Source organism: Dasypus novemcinctus, chromosome X (genome assembly GCF_030445035.2).
Source record: "Dasypus novemcinctus isolate mDasNov1 chromosome X, mDasNov1.1.hap2, whole genome shotgun sequence".
Classification (NCBI taxonomy): Eukaryota; Metazoa; Chordata; class Mammalia; order Cingulata; family Dasypodidae; genus Dasypus; species Dasypus novemcinctus.
Window position 1 is genome coordinate 57082013 of NC_080704.1, and position 26859 is coordinate 57108871.

At 53.5% G+C, this 26859-nt stretch overlaps 1 protein-coding gene and 1 long non-coding RNA gene across 2 annotated transcripts; one reads left to right on the forward strand and one right to left on the reverse strand.

The window, feature by feature from the left end:
* Positions 1–1900: 1900 nt before the first annotated feature.
* Positions 1901–26535, reverse strand: CACNA1F (calcium voltage-gated channel subunit alpha1 F). Its single transcript, XM_058292084.1, is given in 50 exon segments — positions 1901–2139; positions 2400–2597; positions 2958–3070; positions 3184–3311; positions 3401–3532; positions 4100–4102; positions 4162–4331; positions 4620–4745; positions 4970–5100; positions 5273–5374; positions 5617–5719; positions 5906–6002; positions 6297–6424; positions 6662–6821; positions 7226–7317; positions 7577–7642; positions 8000–8128; positions 8341–8361; positions 9094–9177; positions 9420–9530; positions 10364–10522; positions 10609–10810; positions 11546–11692; positions 12655–12707; positions 12803–12910; positions 13219–13306; positions 13393–13499; positions 13695–13754; positions 14213–14342; positions 14570–14720; positions 15162–15222; positions 15405–15450; positions 17390–17465; positions 17581–17701; positions 17793–18000; positions 19068–19138; positions 19140–19294; positions 20315–20475; positions 20614–20640; positions 20812–20908; positions 21021–21113; positions 21369–21547; positions 22158–22261; positions 22355–22551; positions 23197–23349; positions 23441–23583; positions 24009–24148; positions 24345–24450; positions 24825–25074; positions 26511–26535. Coding segments are annotated over 50 exon segments (5943 nt in total). The 3' UTR covers positions 1901–1908.
* LOC131277282 (uncharacterized) lies at positions 1949–3795 on the forward strand. Its single transcript, XR_009184461.2, has 2 exons — positions 1949–2208; positions 3663–3795. It is a non-coding gene; the product is annotated as an uncharacterized lncRNA (long non-coding RNA).
* Positions 26536–26859: the final 324 nt, after the last annotated feature.

Here is a 26859-nt window from a genome sequence, read left to right on the forward strand (position 1 = left end):
TATCTGATAACACTGGTTGCCTCCAAAGGGAAGGGGAACTTTTCACTTTATCCCTTTGTACCTTTTGAATTTTGAACCATCCAAATGTATGCCAATTTTTAAAACACACAAATTCACACAATGTAAATATCTAATAGCTACTCTGACACCAGTTGTTGCCTTGTTGGGGGAAGCAGTGTACAGGAGGGGTTAAGAACATGGGGTATGGCACTTGGCTGCTTGAATTTAAAGCCCATCTCTAATATTTAGTCCTGTATGACCTTGGGCATGGAAGATGGTTTACTAATGGTACCTACAGGGTTGTTGTACTGACTAAACAAGATAATCATTGTGATACACTTAGCACTGGGCCCCACAAGTGGTCCATTTTACCTCCTACACATCCCTGGGATCCACTCACTTCTCACCATTTCCTCTGCCACCTCCCTTAGCTAAGGCCATCATTGTTTCTGCCAATTTTAGCATCTTCAGTTTCTTCCCCCTCCTGTTTTCAGCACAGCTGTCAGAGCATCTATTTAAAATGCAATGTTAACTATGTCACTACTATGCTCAAATTCCTCCCATGGCTCCCCACTTGCTTTTGGGAAAAATCCCAGAGCTTGGGGCCTGGCACTCAAGGCTCTGTGTGACCTAGCCCCATGTGACCTCTCCCACTTTTATCTTTCAACAGTTCCCCTCCGCACCCCCCCCCCCCCCCCCCCCCCCGGCCACACACACATTTTACTCTCTATGCTCTGCCCGTGACTTGCTGTTCCCACCTTATACTAACCCAACCCCTTCCAGCCTTTGTTCTTGTTCTGGACCATGAGGACAAAATTCCAACTCATAGTTCAAGGTCTAGTGTAACTCTCTGTTCTGAGCTGTAGCCTCCAATTCCAGTTCCCCCCAAATTTCAGCCCTGGCTCTCTTGACCCAAATCATGCAGAAGGCCCTGCTCTGAGCTGGAAGGAGACCCTAGGTCCAATCCTCCCCAGTGGGGCCCCATCCTTTAGCCACTCCAATTCTTTTGGTGTGGAGCAGACTATCCCTCTTGACAAATCCTGTCACATCTCTAAGCCGGTTCAGTTCCAAGGGAATCCCAGAACAGTGCCTGGCATACAGTAAAAGCCTGATAAATCTTCACTGAATGAGACTTTCAAAGGTTGGACAGTGACTAAAGGTAGGTCGAGAAGTAGAAATCTGGGATCTGCATGGGAGGAGAGTGGCTACTCTTAGGTGGTCTCAGGAAAGCCAGGTGGGCCCTGAGTACAAAACCCTGGTGATGGGCTCCCAGGCCTTTGCTTCTATCAGTGGATTTAGGTTTTCTTCTCTTTCTCAGGAAGAACAGGGGAGTTGGGAGACAGAGTGATCCGAATTCAGCCTCCCTGAAATTTCTGGTGCCTGCCAGAGGACTCCTCTGCCCAAGAACACAGCACACGCAGGTCAAATTCAACCTCCAGGCCTTTCCGCTGGCAGGACTCTCTTCTGGGTTTCCCTAGCCTTTCCTTCCCATTCATCTGTCCTTTCCCAGTCTGACCTGACTGACCGCTGTGGAGTCTCTGATTCCCTGCCTCCTCCAAGCCTCCTCCACATCCTCTTTCTCCCCTTTCCTCCAACTCTGTCCGGTCCCCACTGCCACCACCACCTCCGCTCTGTCTCCAGCTTTTTTTGGCCTCTGTCTCTTCCCCCTCCTCCTCCCTCATTCCCTGACGCTGAATAATCAGGCCTGGCTGTCCTGGTTTCTGGAAATACCCTGTGTGTGGGCAGTGGCTCAGGGTTGGAACAGGGGATGGATGGATGGATGGGAGCCCCTGCACAGCCCCGAGCTCCCAGGGCCAAGGCACTAAAAACGGGTGGTCCAAGCCTATCTCCCTTTGGGGAGAGGAGGGCAGGAGGTTTATTGAGCTGTGGGGGAGGGGCCGTGAGCATTCAGAGGGCATGGACACAGGCCATCTCGTCTCCCAGGTCCTCCTCATCAAGTCGGGAGAGGATGGACTCCTCGTCGCTGCAGAGCGAGCTGGCCCCTTGTGCCAGCAGGTCACTGGCAGCGCTGTCCATCTCGTCCAGCGTCAGGCGGCACGCATCTGCAATCTCCTGCTTGGCCAGGGCCACGAAGCGCGGGTCTCGGGCAAAGAGGCCCAGCCCCTCGGAGATGAGCACCTGAGAGCACAGATGGGATCAGTATTGACAGAGGGGACAGCGTGGTGTCGAAGCAGTGTGCACGGAGGGGTCAGTGTGGATAAAAGGGGGCACCAGTCAGGGTAGGCAGGAACGTTAGTGGGGACAGAGGTGCACACGTCAGGCTGAGCAGAGGTCACAGAGCCCAGCAGAGAACAGGGGAATCCTTTTCCCTCCTCCCCAAGCTCCCACCCCCTCCCGTCCTCCCCCATCCGTCTGGCTCACGTCCCCTCTGGACTCACCGCCTCTACCAGGCTGTCAGCGCTGCCCCTTTTGCCATGGTGGGGGTCTGAGTGGGTTCCAGGCATGTGCAGACAGGTGACAGCACGTAGTGGACCACCAGATTGACCAAGGTACCTCTCCTCCACTGCACCCTCTTGCACCAAAAACAGTGGGGCGTATAGGAGCCGACCCCGCTGAGGCGGAGTTGCCCAGGAACCCTGGGCCAAAATAAATGCCAGAGGGCAGCAACTGATGGGTGGCAGTGCGAGGGTCTAGCACTCATCCCGGTGCCTACCCCCCCGACCCCATGACTGGAATCAAACAGAATGGGTGTAAATTAGATCTGAGTTTGTAGAAGTGCATGGAAGGCCTGGGTTCAAATCCCTCAGCTCTGCCATGTGGGTAAGCCTCTCTGAGCCTCAGTTTCCTCATCTGTAAACTGGGAGTCATAATAGTACCCAGTTCACAGCTGTAGTGAAGGAGGACGAGGATTCACACATGTCCAGTTCTTATGAAAGGCCTGACATGTGGCTGCCCCCACACCTTGAGATCCCAGCTCACCCCCCCCCCCACCTCACCTGCACCTGGCTGGGCCCTGAGTTTCGCCCACGATGATAGATGCCGGGGATTGGTAAATCCTCACAGCTTCCCTGGCGTCTCAGACACTGGATGGTAAAGGAGGGCTTCCGACCTGGGGGTGGGTGGGTATAGGTGAGGCCCCGGGAGGCAAAGAGACATCAGTGCCTTCCCAGCTACCTGCCCTGTGGGCCCTTGGGGTGCTCCTAGGACCCAGCCTTGCTCCACCTGCAGGCGTGGGGGGCAGCAGACGGCGGCGCGGGGCATGGTGCCTGGCCACGTATCTCTGGGGTCCGTGAGGTGGCAGAAGGGCCAGCTGTGGGGGCGTCCGAGCTTGCTCATCTATGTAGGTGAGCCTGTGTGGAAGGGGGCATGGGGGTGAACTCAGGCTGGCCATGGGAGATGGGGCCATCAGTCCTGCCCTCCCACCACGTGGCTTATGGACTCATGCTACGTGTCTTGGCCAGAGGATGGGTTGGGGACGTCCTCTTCCTCATCCTGCTTGTTCTGCCCTCTGGTTTCCTCGGGCTGAGAATTTCGTCCTTCTGGGATGGTAAAAGTGAGACCCCCTGAGGTCCTGGAGAAAGAGGCACATTAGGTAAACCGGATTCTCCCCCACCCAATATTTGGCCCTGGGCCCCTGGGTCCGTCTTGTCCCATGCCCCACCCCTTATAAAAACACTGGATTTTTTACTTTCGTTTAATAGATGTTTTGTCTCAGAAGAACCCAAAGTTTTGAAACAACTCAAGCCAGCCTGTTGAAGAGACAGTTTGCCAGCCCAAGAACTGGGGATGGAGAGGGCAGGGAAGAGGAGAAGGCTATAAAAGCTAGGCACTTGACCTGCATCACCTCATCTCGCCTTAATTATCACTGTGAGGTAAAAAGGTTAAGTTTAGCAGCCCCCTTTGACAGGCAAGGAAACTGATGGTCATAGAAACCAAAGCCAAGGTCACTTAGCAAATGGTAGAGCCGGGATTTGAACTTAAATCCTTTTAGTTCCGCATCATGTGCTTTTTTGCATTAAGCTACGCTGCCTTGCTCATATGAATCTCTTATTCCCCTCTATTCCCAACTGATCCCCTCCATCCTTTCCGAATTCCCCCTCTAAGGCCTTCTAGGCTCTCCTATGGCCCCCTAAAGTACCTCCTATTTTGTATCTAGTCCCTACCTTACCCCCACAAACTTCCCTGGGCCCTTGACAATACCGGTGGGTGAGAGAGCCAGCCTGGGGCACACTGGACTGCCTGGAGTTAGAAACCCCTCCATCGTCATCACTGGGTCCAAGGGAGAGCGAGTCTGGGAGTCTGTCCCCGATGGCCAGAGACTCGGAAATCATGGAACTCTGGTGAGATGGGGGCTGAGAGTTCACTGGGGCCTGTGGAGAGTCAACGGGACTGAGTGTCATATCCTTGTTATATCTAACTCACTTGGCCATATGGTGTCCTCACCCTACCCCCCACTGGTCCACGAGCTCCCCATGGTAGAATCTGGGTCTTGTCCTCCAACAGCAGATGATAGGCACCAAAGGGTTATTTTTCTCTTGCAGAGGGGGCTTCTTGGGGGGGATTCTTCCCCAAGGGTGGTGTCAAGTCACTGAAGGGGTTGAAGGGGGTATGTATTTTATAGCCAAGAGTTCCTGGGGGAATTGAGAACTTGCCTGTACTTTGTACATTTCTGGGTCCTTCCCTTCCTCATCCTCTCCCTCCTGTACCTCTTCCTTCTCATCTGTGTCATGGGTGAGGGCCTGCCGGATCTCAGGCCCCAAGTCCTGTAAACTCCTCAGACCAGCCTGTGGGGATGGCAAGATAGGGAAGCAGGGTTGCTCAGGGTCTAAATTCCTTCAGGAGTGGAGGGTGAGGGAAGGAGTCCCTAGGCCACTCCTGACCCTCTGTAGATCCTGGGGCCTCAGTTTCCTCATCTGTGACAAGGGTTGCATAAGATAAAGAGGGAGGTCCGCTCTAATCACCGTGCCTCCACATCCCCCAACCCACATCAGGCCCTGTCTGGGAAGACCTGAAGGACCGAGGAGGTGCTTGGGGGAGCCTCAGTCCCTAGTAGCCCCTTTTCTTTCCTCCGCCGGAATTTGCGGAAATAGTCCTGGATCAGAAATGTGGCGTAGAATTTGCCCACGGTGACCTCCTCCTCTGGGGACAACAAGGAGAGGAGAGGTAAGGTTACACAAGGGTCCCCTACCCACCAGCGTGGACTACACCCCCCGCCCCTGTCTCATGTCCAGTGTGCTGGTTTTGTTGAGGTAAGCAATCATTTGACATTCCCGGGCAGGCTGAGGAATTGGCAGCAAGGGGGCTATCTCACCGTCCGGAGGAGGGATGACTTCATCTAGCAGCTTCTGCTTCATCTGCTTCCATATTTTTTTAATGACAATTCGCAGTTCCTGGTTGGCTTGTTCCAGGTTCCCTGCGTTGGGGTTCAGGGTGGGGAGAAGTACATGAGGCAGAAGCAATAGGAAGAACCCTTCCCAGCTGCCCCCTCCCAGTTGGAGGGGGGCTTCACAAGCTTCTACCTCAGTCACACACCGTCCCCATTGGACATGTGGGAAAGCAGGCTTGGTGAGGTCCAAGTCACCTGTTTTGAGGTTCAGAGTTCGGGCTCCCCACACCATTCCCAGGAACCCTCACTCCCACCCCACCACCTCTCACCTTCTGTCTTGATCTTCAGGGATGTCCGAACCAGGGCAAAAAGTGTAGCGTTGAATGTCACTGTCCCATCTGAGTTGAGGGGCATGTTCATTGCCACAAGTCTCTGCACATGCCAGGGACATGGAATCCATTCTGGACAAATGCTGGGTATGTAGGCATGAGTGCCCCAGAGGCAGAAACCTTTGTGGATGCTACCAAACACCCCCTCCCCACCCAAGGCAGGGTGCCTGCCCACCCCTGCCATGTGGTGGACAGCCCTCTTTGTGGCCCAGGGGATGGGCAGGCACACCTTGCAGGCCACACGGTGTGGGCACAGCTTTCCAAATCCCAGTGGGGGCTGGATGCGTCTCAGCAGGGCCACCACATCCAGATGCTTGATGTGGCCCCTGGAGTAGGTGGGGAGGGAGTGAGGAGCCACCCCTGGATTGGCGATAACCATCCCCAGTCCTTTTTCAAAGCTTGATCAGCTTGTCTCTACTTCCCCTACTCCCCCACCCCAGATTCTGCCAGAGAAGAACCAGAGGGCAGTTGGGAAGGGCAGAATACAGGTACAGTGGAAATCTGGGGCCATCTATTGATTGGGTTAATGTGGAGCATAGGTCAGAGGTTCTGAAGCTGGGGGTCTTGGGGGGCAGTGCATTCCCCCACCCTGGGATCCCAGGTCAGGTAAGAGGGCATACTTGGCTGCAGGATCATATTCAGACCAGATCCTCTTGAATTCATCAAGGTGATGGGGGCCCAGAATGGACCAATCTCTGGTCAGATAATCAAAGTTGTCCATGATCACAGCCACAAAGAGATTTATGATCTGTGGGCCAGCAAACAATGGAGGTTAGGAGCAGGGTCTTGGGAAGTTGGCAGGAGACTGGGTTAAGCTTATGTGGTTACTGGGTTCAAGTCCTTGGGTTGACCTTGTCATCAGGCCAGCCCTTCCACACACTCTGAAGATCTGGGCTCCCTGACTCGTTTGGACATCCCCTGGGGCCCTCGGAGCCAGCCCCCGTGGCAATGGTGGTAGTGGTAGTTGTGGAGAAATGGTCCTCACCAGGAAGGCACAGAGCATGAAGAAGCTGATAAAATAGGCGATGGCAAAATTGCTCCCACAGGTAAACTCCTCACCAGGGCCAAAGTCAGATTCAGGGTCACACCGACTCCCAGGAAGGCTGGCGAGCATTATCTCCTGCCATGCCTCACCCGTGGCACACCTGAGGGTCACACAGGGGTGGCATCCTGGAGGGGAGGTTCTGGAGTCATGGCAAACAGGCTTGTGGGGACTAGGGGAGCAAGAAGATGATACGCTCCTCCCCAGGGGCTACATCTGGCACATCTGAGCATTTCAGTATAAGTCAGCTGATGTGGCGGTGTTAATGTATTAATAGGGCATTGAGACCTAAGAAGGGACTGTATCTTACAGACAGATAAGGGAGGACTGGGGCTAAGAATATCCTCAAAGACTCCTCAGATCACAGCTAGAAAAGGTCTCAAGCAATCCTAGCCCCATGCTGCTGAGCTATTTCCATAGCTCAGGCATTCTGGGGTCCAGATAGGGTGTGTGGGCACCCGGGGGGATGTTGGGGACCAAGGTGGCAGGGAAGGGGATGGATGTCACCTGAACAGAAGTAGTACAGCCTGTGGAAAGGTCTGGAAGTTGTTGTTTCGGTTGATCTGCGTGCCATCCTGAAGAGCCACCTTGCCAAACATCTGTGGGCACACAGGGGCTGTCAGAGAGATGAACTCATGCTTCCACACGTTCCCACCCACTTCACACCTCCTAATTCCTACAGGCTCCCTGCAACACTGACAAACAGGCACTGCTGATCCCATTTCAAGGATGAGTTGTCTGAGCCAGGGTCATCCAGCTTGTCTGTCTTTCCACCCACCACCACTACTTTAGGGCTATTCCTACCCCCTCCCACAGCAGAGGGGTGCCTGAGGGATGTTCCCCAGGGTCCCCACTCGCCTGCATGCCAATTACTGCGTAGATGAAGAATATCATTGCGATGAGAAGAGCCACATAGGGCAAGGCCTGTAGGGGTGGGGTGGGAGGATAGATGCTCAGATCCAGGAAGTATAAACCCAAGAACGCACTGCTTCCCCAGAGCCTGGGCCTTCTGGGAGATTGGTCTCTCCCCAACATGCCCAGGACTACCAGTGTCTCCCAAATTGGGGCATGTAATCTACCCATGGACATTAAACAGAATAGGGTTAGTGAGGTCAGAGGCATGTTGAGAATTCAGAACCCAGAAAAGAGCCAAATGGGAATGGTGAATTGGAGATAGGTATGGCATGCTGGGAGATGTAGTTCTCAGAGTGGTTAAGGGGCTGAATGAGGAATGTGAGGTGGGGGCAAGGTGGTGGTCAAAGGGATGGAATGGAAATTTACCTGAAAGGACTTGATGAATGTCCAGAGCAACGTGCGGATCCCCTCACCCTTACTGAGAAGCTTGACCAGTCTCATGACACGGAAGAGGCGAAAGAAGGTGATAGAAATGCGGGAACTGTCCTCAGAGCTCTGGGGTTTGGAGTGTGGTGGGTATGCTCAGTCCACATTTGCTCTCGCCATCTCTCTGTCTCATGCCTTAGCCCTCCCAGTCCCCAAACCTCTCAAAACTCGGGACCCAGGGTGGTCAGGGAACATTTTTAAGGACTCTTAGGGAGGGAGGGAGGGAGGGTGGGTGAGTATGTGGGAAAAGAGGCAGAGTCCCTAATGTGAGTGGGGGCTACCTCGCCAAGATGGCCACCATTCTGGAGAGAGAGATATCCAAGACAGGTGATAGAGGAAGCAATGGGTACACAGGTCCAAATGGACAAGGTGAGAAATGATGGGGCAGATATAGGGAGCGATGGAGATGGTAAGGTCATTATGCCAGGGATTATGAGGAAAGTATTTATGTGGTAGTGGATCAAGACGATTGTGGAAAAAGTTGGTGATGGGGGTGGATAGGAGGAGGAGAGGGTAAAAGAGTTGATGGAAGAGAGATAATGGAACCAGTGGTGTTGTCAGTCGGGGTGATAGAACCATGTAGTATCCAGTGAAGGAGATGATGGGCCAACCATGCAGTCAGTGGTGATGAGAGAGGCGTGAAGGACCCAGTGTGGGAGATGATGGAGTCAGTAGAGGAAATGGAGCCAACGTAGGAGTCAGAAGAGATGATGGAGCCGAAGCAGGAGTCGGTGAAGATAATGGAGCCAATGGAGAGGGATGTAGAGGCCATGGAGGAGAGAAACAACAGGAGAGGCATTTCAGGAAATGATGGAACCAGTGGGAGGTGGGTTGCAAAATGGAATGATGGAGATGGTAGAGGAGAGTTAAGGTGCATAGCAACAGGGACTTAGAAGAGATGGAACTAGAAGGAGGAGCAGTGTCAAGAGTGAGGTGTATGTCAGTGGGAGCCACCCCCCTCCCCTCCCCCCCCATGAAAGAGAACCCTGAGGGTAGAGATGGGACAATGGGTTACTGGAGAGGCCAGTCCTCACATTGACTTCAGTGACGGCAATGTCCACCACGCTGCCCACCACAATAAGAGCATCAAATGTGTTCCAGGCATCAGCAAAGTAATGCTGTAGGTAGGAGGAAAGCAGGACGCTGTCTTATCTGAGCTAGCAAGCTAGGAGGGAGGTACAGTGGTGGTAGAGGGCACTGGGGAGGCAGGGACCCTCTTGGAACACACACTAGGCCTGCACCTGGATCCCTGTCACTCCCTAGTCTCATGACTCCCTCGCGGCTGCCCCTGAGAGCTCTGCAGTGAGTTCACCCCCCAAGAAATCCACCTACTGAGGGTGAGTCTAGGGCTGGGGGGCACCTTGGGTTTGAAGGCGATGATTTTGAGCACCATCTCAACGGTGAAGAGGCCAGTGAAGACCATGTTGAGGATGTCCATGGCATAGTTGAAGGGAGCAGTCTGTTCATAATGCTGAGGAAGAAAATCAGGTGTGGGGGCAGGGCCTGAGGCAGAGACAACCCCCACCCCCATTAACCAATCTTCCCCGGCCTGGAGGTGAGCCTGGGGATGTGGCATCATTGTGGTTTGGTCAAACCCCCCCCCCCCACACACACTATCTGCTACCCATTATGGATGTTGGAAAGCCCAGTTCTTGATTTCCAAGATTTCATTGCAGCTAGACCAGGCCAGGTCTGGCTAATGAGACATAAGTTTGCTGCTGGTTGAGTGGCTTCTGTGAAAAATATTTTTGCTTTCCAATAGAAGGCTCAAATGAGAAAGGAGAGCCCCTTGGTGCAACCCTCCTTTTTTCCTGTCTTGAGTGTGGTCTTGATGCCTGGAGCTGTGGCAGCCATCTTGTGACCATGAAGCAATCAGGAGAATGAAAGCCAACTCACTAAGAATGGTAGTGCAGAAAGACCAGGATAGTCTGGGTCTTTGATGAGCAATGAGCAAACAGTCTACCTCTACATTTATGTGAAGTAACTCATATTTCATTGACTCCAGAATGTACATCTTTTCACATTTAGAATCTCTGAAATTGGGATACATTTTACAATCAATGGCAACTTACATTGTCATTGCCCACATTTTTTCCCCCCACAATCTAACATCTCTGCAATCAGGATGCAAATTCCAATTATTGGCCTTAGAGTTGAAGCAATGTGGCAAATGTCTATCACATAAGCTGCTGTCAGTTGGGGGTTTTATTACTTGCAGCTTCAAGCAGTCCTAATTGTTCCCAAGGGATTGTGAGGGGTAAACAGGTCCAGGTATCTGGTGGGGATGGGATGGGGAGGTTGAACCTGCATGGCTAGGGCAACGGTGTTGAGCAGGATGAGCAGGAACATGAGGTATTCGAAGGCAGCAGAGTTCACGGTGGCCCACACACGATACTGATGTGGGTTCTTGGGGATGTAGCGACGGAGTGGCTGGGCCTTGAGGGCATATTCCATGCATTGGCGCTGCATACAGGTGCAAGGAATGGGTGAGTGGCGGGTCCCGAGGCAGAGGGATGGGGAATGGTGACCATAGGGGGGTCAGGGGTTACCTGGTTCTTGTCTAGCTCACAGTTCTGGTACTCTTGCTCGCCTTGGGCACGGAAGGTAATAATGACGAAGCCCACAAAGATGTTCATCATGAAGAATGCGATGATGATGATGTAGACAATGAAGAACACAGAGATCTCCATGTGGTAATTATAGATGGGGCCCTCGTCCTCTGCATGTGCATCGATGGCCTTGTAGAGCAGCCTGTGGGAATCGTTAGGAGACAGGTGGGGGGAGGTGAGAGAGTATCCCAGCCTCTTCAGACCCACTCTCAGACCATTCATCAGACACCCCATCTCTCCTTCCTGGCGCCCCAAAGACTCCTAAATTCCCATGATCTAACGACCTGGGCTCCCTATACATAAACCATGAGACCCCTACCAGGTCCTCAAAGACCCCATATCCCCTCAGTTCCCACAGATCCCCCAACTCCCCTTTCCAGTCACCTAGAGAAACCTATGCAACTCCCCCAGAATCCCTGCAAGCCCCTAAAGATCTCTAAATCCTGGCCCTATCAATTTGAATCCCCTGCTCCATCTGCTCCAGAGACCGCCAACTGGTACCCCAATGGCCTGCATAGCCCTGTGGAAACCCCTCATTTCCTCAGAAACCCCACCCACCCAGTTCCCCCAGACTTCCACCTAATCCCCTGAAATCCCACCCAGTCCTGTCTAGACTTCCCCCTCAGAGATCTCCACTCAGTTCCTGGAGACCACCCACCCAAGCCCTTAGAGCCCCCTCAGCTAGCTCCTAGGGGACACCCACCCAGTCTTATATGCCCACCAGTCCCTGGAAACCCCTGTCCAATCTCAAGAGACCATTACATCCCTAAGAGATGCTCTTAGCCATTCCCAGGAGGGACATCCCAACCTAGTCCACCACAGACCCCTGCCCTATCCCCTGCCCATCCTTTGGAGGCCCTGGGGTCCTGCCCCTCACGCAGGCCAGCCTTCGAAGGTGGAGACGGTGAACAGGGCCATCATGGCTGAGAGGACATTATCAAAGTTGAAATCGCTGTTGACCCAGAGCCGCTCCCGGACCAGGGGCCGTGACACATCTCCATCAGGGTAGACCAGGAAGAAGCCCCTGTGGATGTTGCAGACAGGCTGGGTGGGGGAAAAGGGGTAGGGAGCTGTGGAAAAGGGACTGGGGTCTCCAGCATGGCAGCAGCTGGGCATAGTGGTAGAGCTAGATGGCCTAAGTTCAAATCCTGCCCCTCCATTTACTGGCTGGGCAACCTGGGGCTTCAGTTTTCCCCATCTAAAAGAGTACCCATTTCATGGCTTGTGGCAAAGATGAAATAAGTCAACAAATGAAAATTGTGTCTGGTACTTAGTTGGCAACATATGTGTTAGCATCATCGTCATTGCCACTCAGGGAAAAGTTATACTAATAACAGCCAAACATTTCTTAGCACTAACTAAATTCCAAGCACTGTGCTAAGGCTGTACTCCTCTCAGCCCTGTGAGGGGACACTCTTTTTATCCCCACTTTGCAGTTGAGGAAAAATGGGACACAGCAAGGTTAAGAAATGCACCATCCTAAGTGGCGGCTCTGGGATTTGAACCAGGAATGCTTACTTCAAACCTTGTGCTCTTCACCACTTCCCTCTTCAAGAGGCTCAAGATGGAAGGAAGCCCTGGACTCTCAGAGGTGAGGGGTGAGGGTTGTTATGAATTGTTAGGGGGTCTGGAGTGGAAGGTAGGTCACAGTGGGGAATGTGGAGAGGGTTTGGGGGAAGATTTGAGGGGGGACCTAAGGGCCTAGGGAATGAGATGGGGGGCATCTGAGATTCTTGGAGTTCTAGGGGTATCTCTGGGACCTTGTTGAGATCTGATGGCCTCTGCGGTTCTTGGAAGACTTCTGCGGGTATATCTGTGGGCCTTGGGGAGTTCTGGGAGTCTTTGGGGCCTTGATGAAATCTAGGGGTGTCTGCAGTTCTTGGGGAGAGTTCTAGGGGTCTCAGGGTCCTTGGTGAGATCTTGGGGCTTTTGTGGTTTTAGGGAGGGGCCCTGGGCTCCATGGAGGACAGGGTCCCAGGCACTCACTTGCATTCTTGGGGCGTGTGTTTGGCCTCATCAGTGCAACTGTAGAATTTCCCCTGTAGGGAGGACATTGGTCAAGCGGGTTCACCCTTCACCCCCCACTCTTGAGCCACGCCTGGGACTCCCTCCCACGTTCCCTCCCCACTCGCACCTTGAAGAGCTGCACGCCGAGGCAGGCAAACATGAATTGCAGGAGCGTGGTGACAATCATGATGTTGCCAATGGTCCGGATGGCCACGAACACGCACTGCACCACGTGCTGTGGGCACCCGCGCAGAGGGCTGATGGAGACCAGCAGCCACGGCGCCCATGGGGTGGGCACTCTGGTCAGGGATGGGACTCGGGGACTTGGGCTGGGGATGTTATGGTCACCGGTAGGGAACATATATATGGTCACTTGTAAGGAACGTGGGTCACGGCCAGGAGTCAGGGATGTGCGGTTGGGTCCCTGTTGGGTCCAGGTTGCTTGGTTGTGCATCAGTCCAAATGGTCAGTTCAGTCAGTGATCCTGGCCCCAGGAGGCAAGCAGGGCCTGGGCCCCGGGGGTTTGGGTGGGGTGGGGGTTACCTTGAGTCCCTTGGCCCTGTTGATGGCTCGGAGGGGCCGCAGGACGCGGAGGACTCGCAGGATCTTCACTACAGAGATGGCACTGGAGCTGGAGAGGGGCCAGTCCTCAGGCCCAGCTTGGGCCTGGCCTCCAGCTCCGGGAAGAATGGGATGGAGTGGGGGGGAGGCACTCACTGGATGCCGAAGGAGATGAGGGATACACTGACCACCAGCAGATCCAACAGATTGAACCAGCTCCGGCAGAAGGAGCCACGGTGCAGGAAGGCCCCAAACACTGTCATCTGGGGGCAGGAGACCATTAGGTTAGACCCCAGACCTGGGGGAGGGTGGAAGGAAGAAGGAAGAGGGACTGGAGTTGGGGGCTGTGGGGACTGGGTAGGAAGCAGGATCAGAGGCAAGCTGGCACCATGAGGTGGGTGTGCAGTGGGTTGGGGCCAAATGGGGACATGATTGGGGCCTTGGGGCCCCTTTATCACCTTTAGTAGAATCTCCACAGTGAAAATGGACGTGAAGGCATAGTCAAAGTACCCCAGAATCTGGGGAGTAGGAAAGAGGGGGAGCCACTGAGTCAGAGCCGAGGGGGATCTTAAGTGTGCATGCCCCACTCTATGCAAGTTTGGCTGTCCCTCCCTTCTTCCCTCCCTCCCTTTTCCCCCTCCCTCTCCCCATCAAGGGCTTCTCTATCAGCCCAAAGAAGAGGGCTCACATTTGGGCTCCTTCGCCCCTCCTCAGCTGCATGGGCGTCCTGGCCTGCTTCACCTCTCCCCAGCGGAGCTTCCTCCTCAAGTCAAACACCAACCCCACCTCCTTGGCACTTCCTCCAGTGTGGTGCACACCCAGTAAAGGGCAGCACGGCCAGTAGCTGCCATTATCGCTCCCCTCTCTCTGCCCAACTAGAGATCTTCTCCCCGGCTCCACCCTGGCCCAGGCCTGCACCCAGTAGGACCTCCCCTCCTCAAGCAGGGTTCCCCTCAGCCCCCAGTCATAGGCTCACATGGTTGCGGAAGGAGTGGGCTCGGATGGGGTCCTCAGCAGCCAGTGACACACTGCTGAGGATGATGAACAGCAGGATGAGGTTGGTGAAGACATGATGGTGGATGAGGACGTGGCAGGCCTTCCTCAGCCTGGGGAGAGGAGTAGGGAGGGCAATGGGTGGCAACTAGGACCCAGGGTGCCTCAGTTGATGAGAGCCTGAGGGATACAGCGTTGGCCCTGTTCCAACAGGCCACACATCCTGCTGCCCCTCTGTGGCCCGTGAGGGCTGGGGAGACCTCTGCCTTGGCTGCACCGTGTCCCCCCATCTGCCCCAGCCCCCTCTTGCCCTGGCCCCGGCCCACCCCCTAGCACTCACGGGTTGGTCTGGCTAAGGCAGAAGAAGGCGCTGCCCTCAGGAATGGGTACCACCTTCTCCTTGGGTACAACTTCCTGCAGGAGTTCCACATGCCCTGCAACCCCTTCCTCCTCCTCCTCCTCTTCTTCTTCTTCCTCTTCCTCCATGCCTGGCCCCAAGATGAAGGTACGAATTCACTGAAACACTATGGAAAGCACCTATAACAGTGCTTGCTACTCAGTAATGTCTCCCCCGACTCCCCACTAGAATGTCAGCTCCTCAGGGCAGGGATTTTCATTGATTTTGTTCCCTGCTGTGTCACCAGTACTGAGGACATGGCCTGGTACACAGCAGGAGATCAGCAAATGTGTGTTCCGTGAACCTCGCCATCCTCACAGTCACGCGCGCCTCATTTCATGATAGAGGCTCTGAGAAGCTCTGCAGCAAAACAAACTACTTTCACCTCAACGTCCCCAAATTTGCTGGACACGCACCAAGCCCGTTATTTTCAGAATGATCTTGGAAAAGGCTGTGCCCCAGAGAGGAGGGTTTCTGGGGTCAGGAGCTCTGCCTGGGTCCTGTCCCCAAGGTCCCACATCTCTGCTTGGCTCTGTCCACTTGCCTGCATCTTCATTCCTTGTCCTCTCCTCTTCCTCGTTCTCCCCACCAGGCACCTGAGGGCAGAGAAATGGGGGTCCTCAATGGTGGGGGAGACACCAGGGGAGGGATGCAAGGGAGAGATGGAAGAGATGTAATAATGGGGGGATGGATGGGCAGAAGACGGGGGCTGGAGACAAGCACAGACAGGTATAGGCGGCAGTGGGAGGTGTGGACAGTACCCAGGCTTCTAACTCACCAACACCCCATTCTCCTGTGGGAGGTTCTCCTCAGAGCTCTTCTCCCTGTGTGAGAAGATGGAGGGGTGCTGATTGCAGGGGACTGCAGCAGATGGGCAAGGCTGAGAGGGTCACTTGGGCCCCATTGAACCTCCTTGCGTCTGTCCTCGCCCCCCCTCCCCCAGTCTGTTCTCAGAGGAGCCAGAAGGATCCTGTTACCTCCTGTCAGGTTCTGACCCTCCTCTGCTCACAGCCCTCCTGTGGCTTCCCCCTCACCCAGAGCAGAAACCAAATTCTTCACTGTGGCCCACAAGACTCTTCACCTGGCCTCCCTAGTCACCCCTCCCCCCCACTTTGAGCCCTTCTACCACTCTCTTCCTTGCTTACTCTCCTTCAGCCTCACTGGTCTAGTTGGTGTTTGTTGAATGTGCTAAGAACATTATCACCTCAGGGCCTTGACACGTGCTGTTCTTTTGCCTGGAACACTCTGTCCCCCAGATATTTGCATGGCTACGCCCTGACTTCACTCAGGTCTCTGTTCAAATATCACCTCCTCCTGAATATGAGCTGAAACTATAAAACTCTTAGAAGAAAACATGGGAAAATATCTTTAGGATCTTGTGTTAGGCAACAGATTCTTAGACTTTACAAAAGCAAAAGAAACAAGGAAACATAGGTTAATTGGACTTTATCAAAATTAAAACCTTTTGTGCATCAAAAGACATTGTCAAGAAAGTGAAAAGACAGCCTACAGCATTGGAGACACTATTTGGAAACCATATATCTGATAAGGGTTTAATATATAGAATTTATAAAGAACAACTCAACAACAAAAAGACAACCCGATTAAAAAATAGGTAAAGGACTTGAACAGATGTTTCTCCAAAGAAGATCTACAAATGACTGATAAGCACGTGAAAGATGCTCAATATCATTAGCCATTAGGTAAATGCAAATCAAAACCACAATGAGACTATAGCTAGCTGTAATATTTTTTTAAAATTTTAAATTTTTTATTCTGCCATGTCCCTCCCTACCCCGATATGGCTTCCTCATCTGCTCATCTTTAGGAGGCACTGGGAACCAAACCCAGGACCTCCCATGTGGGAGGTGGGTGCCCAATTGCTTAAGCCACATCCTTTCCCCTAGCAGTAATATTTGATGATGTTCTTCCATCGTTTGTAATGAATGTTCCACAACAATGCAAGGTTTGGTGGTGGGGGTGATGAATAGGAAGCCTATGTTATGCATGATTGTTTTGTAAACTCACAACTTCTGTAATATATAAAAAAAAAACCCACCATGAGATACTATCTCATACACACTAACATGGCTATTATTTAAAGATGGAAAATAAGTGTTGGTGAGATTGGAGAAATAGGAACCTTAGTACATTCTTGGGAATGCAAAATGGTGCAGCCTCTGTGGAAAAGTTTGGCAGGTCCTCAAAAAGGTAAACATAGAACTACCACGTGACCTGGCAATTCCACTAGAAAAGGTATATACCCAAAAGAATGGAAAGCAGGGACTTGGGAGTGGTATAGATAGGAAAGTTTAAGTTGTATATATGTTATCACACACACAAAAAGGAACTAAAGAGACAAAGGCAATTAAATGTAACACATGAGCTTGGACTGGTTCTAATAATGAGGAAGAAAAGGCCCAAAAAGACATTATAGGGCCATATGAGAAAATTACAATATAGACCGTAAACTTCATATCAGTGTTAAATTTCTTGAACTTGATAACTGCACTTAAGGTGGTTACAGAAGTGAATATCCTTATTCTTTAGATCTGCCTTGATCCCTACCATCTCCTCAGCATTCTAAAATAGGGCCTGGCACAAAGGAGGTGCTCAATAAGTTCATCTCCAATGCAGGATGAATGACTGGTTGTATCTGGAGGTGGGGATTATCAGGGTGGCTCGAGGTATTTCTGGTAGTGTAGGGGTTCCAGGTTGGGGATCCTAGGGGACCTCTGCCTTGCGGGTGGAGCCAGACCTCACCTGCCCTTGTCAGTGCCTGCATCTGCACTGGCCAGATTGTCCACAGCAATGGCAAGAAACACATTCAGCAGGATGTCTGGAGGGAGCTCAGGCTGCAAAGGATGGTGAGGAAGCCTGCCTGTGGGCCCCCAGATCCCCCCTACCCACTCCCACCCCACCACTATCTAGCCCCTCAAGGCTCTGGAGGATACAGTTGCCGCAGATGAAGAGGATGATGAAATAGATGCAGACCAGCATCCCTGGGAAGAAGGGGCCACCGTAGGCCATGATACCATCATACATGACCATGTTCCAGTCTTCACCTGTCAGGATCTGGAGGTGGGAGATCACCTTGAAGGTTCTGGAATTTCTCCCATCCCAGGGATTCCCCCAACCCACCCATCCCAGGGTCTCTAGGCTCCACCTGAAAGACGGTGAGGAGGGCTTGGGGGAAGGTGTCAAAGGTGCTTCGCTTGGCGTGGGTCTGGTCAAAGTTGAACTTGCCCCCAAACAGCTGCATGCCAAGCAGGGAGAAGATGATGATAAAGAGGAAGAGGAGAAGCAGCAGTGATGCAATGGATTTCATTGAATTGAGCAGGGATGCCACCAGGTTGCTCAGAGATGCCCAGTGCCTGCAGCAGAAATGGAAAGTGTCAGGGTTGATGACATGTCCTCAGCCATGGCCAGGGGCTGTTAGCATGGGATGCATTGGGGGGGGGGGGCTGTGTTAAAATGGGGCTTTGTGTCGTATTTGGAAGTGATTTTGGAGTTGAGGTGAACTTAGAGTAAGAAGTGATAGGAAAGTCGAGTTTGGGGTTAGGACTGGGCATAGGGTGTAAGGGGAGATAAGTTAGGATAGGAGTTTTGTTGGAAGTTGGTGAAGCTAGAACTGTGTTTCAGGTTGGCCTGGAACTGTGGTTGGGCTTAGATTAAGCTTAGGTTAGGGGTTGGGAATATTTAATGTTGGAGAAAGAGTTGGGGATAAGGTTGTGGTTGAAAGTTGGGATAAAGCTGGGGATGAGAGTGGGGTTGTGGTTGGTAGCAGCATTGGAGATAGGATTGAGGATGCATTGGGTAAAGGGCTGTTGTTGTTGGTTGGGATTGGATATGGGGTTAAAGGTAAAGAATAGGGTTGTGATTGGAGACAGGTGATGGTTAGGGGTTAGGCATGTGGAGTTGGGGTTGGGGATTGAGGATGGAGTCATAGTTGGTGGTTAGCAATGGGAATGGAGATGGGGCTATAGTTGGGAGTTATAGATGAGGTTGAATATGGGTTTTGACTTGGGGTTGGGTGTTGGGGTTGTAAATGGACTTGTGAATAATATTGTGGTTGGAAGTTGGGGTTGTAGATGGTGTTACGGGTCGGGCTGGGGATGGGGTTTTGGTTGGGGATGGGAATGAAGTTGACTTGGGAGACAGGACTAGGGATAATGTTACAGCTGGGATTGAGGTTGAAAGGGTTAGAAATGGAGTAGACAACTCTCCCCCCAAAGGACTGTAATCTTCACAAAGGCAGGCACTTGTGTCTACTTTGATTCTTAGCATTTCCCTTGGGCCTGGAGGGGTGCCTGGCACACAGTCAACACTCCATGCATGTTTGCTAAGTGGATGGTGATGCAGATGAAGTTATCATTGGAGCTCAGGTAGGGACAGTTGGGACTGTGTTTGAGGCCCTGGTCCTCCATCCCCACACACATACCTGGTGACCTTAAAGATTCTGAGGAGGCGCACACATCGGAGCACCGAGATGCCCAGGGGCTGCATGGCGCCCCACCTCCACCAGGGTAGTCTCCAGGATGCCCCCGCAAACCACAAAGCAGTCAAAGCGGTTAAAGAAGGAGGAGACATAGGCGGAGGGGCCCAGACCATACAGCTTGAGAAGCATCTCCACCGTGAAGAGACAGAGCAATACTCTGTTGGCATATTCTGTTGGAGAGAGGGGTAGGGGTGACTGGGCTGGCCAGTCTCTATGGTGACACGGGAATGGAGGGCCATGGGATGATCTGGGGAAGTTGTTATTAGACCAGGCTCAGGATGGGGTAGGGTTAGGATTAGGGATTGGGGTCACAGGGGGTGAGGTTTTGTGGGGCCTGGAGCTAGGGTAGAGTTGGGATGGGGGGCCCTCTTTGAGTCTAGGAGGACTCCAATTCAAGGGTGGAGTGAGGATCTGGGGTTTAGTGGGGACTGGGGTGGGTTTGAGGGTTGGGGTTAGAAGTGCTCAGTATTCAGGTTGGGGTTGAGGTTACAATCAATAACAATAAAAGCCAAGGCTTCTGAAGTACCTTATTATGGGCCAGGCAATGTTCTAAGCACTTACCACATTAACTCATTTAATCCTCCCAACCATCCCATGATGTGGATACCATTAATATCCCCATTTTGTAGATGGGGAGACTGTAGGTGGGTTAATTAGTATAGACAGTGTGGTGTTAAGTGCCTGGACTCTGGAGCCAGGCTGCCTGGGTTCGAATTCTGGCTCTGCCACTCACCAGCTGAGATTAGTCAGCCCTTCCATGCCTTTTTTTTTTTTTTTTTGAGGTGTGGGGACACCCCTGTGGCAGGGCACTCCTTGTGCGCATCAGCACTGCGTGTGGGCCTGCTCACCACATGGGTCAGGAGGCCGTGGGTATCGAACCCTGGGCCTCCCATGTGGTAGGCGGATGCTCTATCAGTTGCGCCACAACCGCTTCCCCCTTCCGTGCCTTGGTTCTCAGTACTCTGTGCCTTAGTACTCCATCCACATAAGGTTGGGGTATGATAAACAGAGCTGAGAACCAAGCTTGATGCACACAACATGTGCTACCTAAGAGGGACGGGGCAGGAGAAGGCTTTCTGCATATATCTGGGCGGGAAGGCAGTGTCTGGGGTTTGGAGGGCCCCTAGAGGGCACGGATGTGAGGAGAGTATTGGGCGTCGGGTGGTGGGCTGGCAGGCTGGGGGTCTCACCCTGAGTCTGGGTGAGCCACACGGGCTGCCCGTGGTGCTCGGAGGCGATGGTCAGCGTGTTGAGGAAGACGAGTAGCAGCACGGCCCAGTAGCAGGCGTTGGACTTCACAGCCCGCCGACAGCGAGCCCGCAGGCCCCGGTTGGCTCGGCGGAGGCGACGGCTGGGTGGGGGGGTCTCAGCCTGTCAGCTGAGACCACCTACCTCAGCCCGTCCTAGGGGATTCAGGTAGAGGGGACTGGCAGCTGTGGGGAGCTTGGAGGTCATGGGGTCAAGGAGTCACACAGCTTTCCCGACTCACCAGACTCTTGTTTTCATAATCTTCTTTCTGGAAAAGAGTGGGATGCGAGATGGGGGTCATGAGGGGCTGATGGGGAGTCAGTGACTGGGGCCAGAGGTGAGGGGCTCAGGTCAAGGTTTGAGGCTGAAGTAAGGACTGGGTCAGGGTCTGGGCTGGGTTCTGGGCTGGGGTCAGACATCAAGGGCTGGGGACCCTCACAGGCAGCGGGTACAGCTGGCCAGAGACCCTTCCTCTTCCTCCTCCTCCTCCCCGGGGGTCTCCGTCATCGAACCGGTGTCACTGGCTGGGAGGCTTGCTGTGGGCAGGGGCGGGGATAGAGGTCAGGACCCGAAGATCCCAGGGTTCTGCCCTTGGCTTCTCCTCTGCCAACCCCTCCCCCGCCCACCTGGCCCAGGCCTGACCCCCACCATGGCTGCTGGTGGAGTGGGTGGAGTGGGTGGAGTGACTGAACCAGGGCAGACGTCCACGCCTCCTATGGGTCAGCTTGGCCAGCGGTGACCCTGCAGGGACAGAAGAGACGGTCAGGGAACTTCAGCCTGGGGGCAGGGTTAGGGCCATGTCTAGGGGTGGGGGTGATTATTTGGAGTCTTGGTTCTGGTGATGCATCTGAGGCTGGGTCTGGGCTCTGTCCTGGGCCATAACTGGGGGCTGGGCCTAGAGCGTTACAGGTTAGAGCTGAGTCTCAGGAGGGCAGTCCATATCTGAGCCATGTGTGGACCAGGGAATAGGCTAGATTGGGGCGGCCTACAACAAACAGTCCTCTTTGGCCACAGAACCGGAGTTGCTGCCTGCTGATGGGTCCCCGATGTCCAGCTCCTCAGCCTGCATGATCCAGTCCAGGTAGCCCCGCAGGTCCTCTTCCAACTGCTGCTTTTCCCGCAGCTTCTGGAAGTCCCCTCGTGCTTTTGCCTTCTCCCTCTCCTTGGAGAACTCCCTGAGGGGGCAGGACAGAGGGCTAGGTGGGGGAACGACCCCAGCCGCCTTGCCTTTGCCACTCCAGCAACACTGGCCTCTTCGCTGTTCTCTGACTATCCCAGGCACATTCCAGGCCCAGAGCCTTTGCACTGGCTGTTCCCTTTGGCTGGACTGTTCTTCCCTGGGATACCTACATGGCTCAAACAACCCCTTCACATTGTTATTCAAATACCATCTTCTTAATGAGGCTTGCCCTGACCTCCCTATTTATAATTGCGAGATTTGCTACCTATTTCTTTTATCTTTTTTTCCCTTTCAATGGCATGTATTCCTATAACACTATGTATATGTATGTGTATATATATATACTTATTGTATACGTTGCTATTGTCTCTCCCTATTAGAACTGACTCTCTACAAAGGCAGGACTTTCTGTTTCTCGTTCCTTTCCTAAGACAGTGCGTCACACAGTTGATGCTCAATAAATATTGGTTGAATGATCAAAGGAGTATTTCAGGTGGGTTTTGAAGTATGCCTAAGAGTTTGCCAGGCACAAAAAAGCAGTAGGGGCTATATGTGTGTGTGCGCGCGCACGCATGGGGGGAGGGTGTTAGGTCTGGGCCCCTCACCCACTCAGGACGCCCAGCACAAGATTGAGGACGAAGAAGGACCCAAAAATGACGAGGCTGACGAAGTACACCCAGGGTAGCTCATATCCCATAGCATCCTGCATCTGGGGAAGAAGGGGCATGTGTCTCTCAGGGGAGGCAGACACTCCCGCGGCGGCTCGATACTCCTCGCCCATGTGTCCCACCTTCCATCTCACCCAGTAGAGCACGTCGGTCCAGCCTTCCATGGTGACACACTGGAAGACCGTCAGCATGGCGAAGAAGAAGTTGTCGAAGTTGGTGATGCCTCCGTTGGGCCCTGCCCAGCGCCCGCGGCACTCGGTCTGGTTCAGTGTACACACACGGCCGGAGCCCGCTGACGCACAGGGCGCTGGGTCCTCCTCGGCTTCCACGTCTGCGGAGAGACGGGCCTTAGGGGCCCCGAGCCACGCCCACTCCCAGCCGCGGCCGCCCCGGAGCCCTGCCCACCTGGGTCCTAGGTTTTAAGTCAGGGGCAGCCCCTAGCCCTCCCTCCAGGGGAACCTGAAACTCTGCCAGGCCAGGATTCCTGAACCAATGGGAAGCTCTAGGTGCCACCCCTTTGGATCTGGGAGCTGGGCCTGTGAATCTTGGGTGGAGTCTTGTAAAGGACGGTGAAACATGAGTCTGGAAGCGGAGTCCTGTGAATTTGGGGGAGTCTTTTGAAAAGAGGATGGGGCCAGAGAGTAGGGGGGGGTAAGGCCTGGACCCAGGTAAGTCTGAAGGCCCTGGGTATAGGGCGCCAGGCGTGGAGGGCGAGCTCTTACAGAGGGGGCGGAACCTTGGCCCGTGGGTGGAGTCTTGTGCTAGAGGCGGAGCTATCAGCCGGTGTGGGTGAGGTATAGTCTGGACCTGAGGGCGGAGTCTTGACTCTGGAGGCGGGGCTTGATATCTGTGGGTGGAGCCTGAGTCTGGGGCCAAAGTCTTGTGAATTGGGGTGGAGTTCCTGGAGAACAGGTGGGGCCTAGGAACCTGGGGGCGGAGGGGGCATGGTCTGTCCTGGCCAGGCGGGCTGGCTTACTGGAGCTCAGGAAGTAGCAGGTCTTGTGCATGCGTCCAAGGAACAGTTCGAGGCCGATGATGGCATAAATGATGATGACGAAGAGTACCAGCAGCGCGATGTGCAGCAGCGGCACCAGCGCCTTCATGATGGAATTGAGCACAATGTGCAAGCCTACGGGATGGGGTGGGGTGGGCGGAGTAGGGGCGGTGTCAGCTCAGCTCCACCCCCACCCAGCCCCACCCCCGAGGGGCAAGCCACTCACTCGGGACCCCGGACACCAGCCTCAGTGGCCGCAGCACCCGAAACGCCCGCAGTGCTTTCACGTCAAAGCCGCCCGGTTTCCCCCCGGTATGTGGGGCGTCCCCGGGCCGTCCGGGGCCCTGCTCCAGCAGCACGCTAAACAGCCTGAAAGGCAAGAAGCACGGGACCGGGACCGGGAGGTGGGGGGGGGGGGGAATGGTGGGATGGGTGGCAGTGGGGGTGGGGGCTCAGGCCTTGCGACTCTCCTTCCCAACCCCCCCTTCTCCCTAGCAATGCTCCATTCCCTGTAACTGGAAAGGCAAATCGTTTTCAAGCTGTGAATCTTGAAGGTCTCATGATGATGGAGGAGGTTGTTGTTATGGGGGGAGGGGTGCGGGAGGGGGTGGGGAGTATATGGGGACCTCATATTTTTTGAATGTAACATTAAAAAGCAAATAAAGACAAAAAAAAAAAAAAGATGTGAATCTTCCTGATTCTGGCGGTCCAATGGGGGCCATTAGAGGCAGCGGCCTCCCTGAGCCTGGGGATGGGAAGGCGCCCTGGGATGGGTTGCCCCCGCAGATGCGCACCCGACCACCACGATGATGAAGTCAAGTAGGTTCCAGCCATTGCGGATGTAGGCGCTGGGGTGGAGCACCAGCCCGTAGGCCACAATCTTGAGCAACGTCTCCACAGTGAAAATAACCAGGAATACATACTCCACCTGCTCCTGGAGAGGGCAGGGAGGGAAATGGGGGTGTTATTTGGGGGAGGGGGGGCGGGGTTGGACGGTGAGCGGTGAGTGGCCAAGACCTGGAGGATCCGGAGTGGGGTGAGGCTGGGGAGGTTAGCCGCGTCAGGGAGGTCTGAAAAGCGGCTCTACTGAGGAATGTCGCATTGGGGGCAGAGCGGCAGGGGAACCTTACCAGGTTGTGGTTGGCAGTGTTGGAGTCATCCTCAGGGAAGGGAATGTAGACCCCCAGGGCCACGCAGTTGGCAAAGATGGTCAATAGGATGAGGATGTCGAAGGGCCTCAAGTGGACACGGTCAAGGACCCAGGCTGAATGGCTTCGGACTTCCCCACCGACCTCTCCCCAAATGCTGACCTTGACTCCAAGGCGACCAGCTCTGACATTCTCAGCCCCTGCCCTGAGTAAGGTACTGGAAGCCATGAGCCATTCCCAACTCTCACAATGGCTCAGTCCAAGACTCTTGATCCCCTAGTGACCCAACTCTTGCAATTACCCTTGACCCCCTAGTGACCTTCGCCTCTTTTAACTCCTCTTCTAACCTCATTCTTGACCTTCTGCCATCCTCCATTCCTGCCCTGACCTGATCCTCAGCTCTTGGTACCCTGTTGACCCTCACCCCCCCCCCCAAGACCTGCCCTTGACCTTCCAGGATGCTTCCACTCCACGATGCTGATGCAGGACCGCCGTAGGGGGTTGGTCAGTGTGAGGCAAAAGAGTGCCCGGGGTGACCGCTGTGCACTAGTCACTGCCACCATCTTGTGCTTGCTGTGTTGGGTCCTTCGCCTCAGGGTACCCAGGTCCGATGCCCCGCAGATTTCATCCCCCACAGCCGGGGGCTCAGGGCACAGTCCCCATTCAGGATCAGGGCCTGGCCCATTGGCTGGACAGGGCTCTGGGTTGGTTTCTGTATGGAGAAACCAAGTCATGGAGGGACAAGGTATTGGGGGCACTCATGGCTGCTTCCTACCTGAACCCATCCCTCTGTCTGAGGGAAGGAGAGAAGAGCATGTAAAATTAGGGAGAGTTGGGAAAACCTGGGTTAGGGGTTGGGGGTCAGAATTGGTGTTAGGATTAAGATGGGGGATAGAGTGAGAGTTTATATGGGAGCGAAGGTGAGATTAAGTCTCCAAGTGAAGTAGGGTTTGGTATGAGTGTTGGGAGTTGAGTTTAAATTAGCATGGGTTGGGCTTAAGTTTACAGTTGGAGTCAAGCTTAGCGTTAAATTGGAGGGGTAGATTTGGGGTTGAGGTGGGGCTGAGTTTAAAAAGAGGTGGGGTGGAGTGGGCATGAGGTTTGATGATGGTTAGGATCATTGGGAATTTGAACTGAGTTGGGATTAGAATTTGAATCAAGGTCAGGGGCAAAGTTGAGTTTTGAGGGGGATTTTGAGTTTGACCTTGGGGTTTTCAGCTAAAGCCACCCCCAACTCCTGTGGCCTTGCTTCAGCCTCCAGGAGGCAGTAGGTTGGCCTTGTTAAGATCCCCAGTTTTGGAGGCAACAAGCTGTGTGAGTTCAAATCCTGACTCTACCACTTTGTAGCCTTGAGCAAATTAGGTAACTTCTCTGTGCTTGTTTCCTAATCTGTATAATGAGGATGATAATAAGAGGATCTACCTCATATGACTTGTTGTGAGGACTAAATAAATTAAAGCACTCAGAAGAATGCCTGGCACATAGTATTATTCCCATTTTGCAGATGGGCAAATTAAGACAAAAAGCGAGATTAAGTGACTTGATGAGGTGACTGAATTGGGAGGCAGGCAGTCTGACTCCAGAGCCCTCACGACTTACCACCACTGAGTATGTGCTCTCACTCTCTAATTTTGGTCTTAAAAATGGGTCTTGTATTCTTTCTGGAAAAATCAGTATTGACTTCTGGGAGTTGGGGTCAAGGTTAGGTGACTTTAGAGCCCGTGCTAAGGTCTGTATCTAGGTTGGGGTTTTAGCTCTAATAGGCCATTGCCCTGGGGTTGGGTAGGGTTAATTTAAGTTTGTGTTAGAGTTAAGTTTGGGGCTGGCTTTGGAGTTGGAGTTGGGGTGGGTGCTAAGATAAGTCAGGGCCAGGATTGGGCTTGGGTTTCAGCTGGGAATTAGAACTGTGGGTTAGGCAGGGAGGCCATGGGGGCGAGGGGCTAGGCCAGGTTGAGCGAGAGGGCTCAGGTGGAGTTGGGGCTGTGTTTGGGGCTGGCTGGGTTGGGAACAGGGTGATGTGATTCCGTGCCCCCATGGGCTCCCTAGGGCTGTGGTCCCAGAGGGTGGGAGGTGGGGCAGAGGGACTGAGGGTGGAGCAGAGCTCAGGTTTGCTCCAAGGATCTACAGGGGATGGGAAGCTGCTCTCACCTTTCCCACCTTCAGATTCCGACATCTTCCTTTCGAGATTGAAGGGCCATCTGTATGCAGCCCCCCTCTCTTCTCCCAGCTTTGGAGGGATTAAGGTCACAGGGCGGGGCGATAAAGGGGGTGGTTGGGAGGGTGAGCCAGGGGTGTGGGTGGGACATTTGTACGCCAGAGCCTGGCAACAGAAAAGGTATTGATTAAACGTTTACCAAATATATACTAGTGCCAAACAGTTAGAAAACAGAATAAGAGAAATTATATCATTTTCCAAAAGTGTCCAAAATTTGATGTATATGGAAATAGGACCTAACATAATATATATAAGATATGTGCAATATTTCTATGAAAAAAA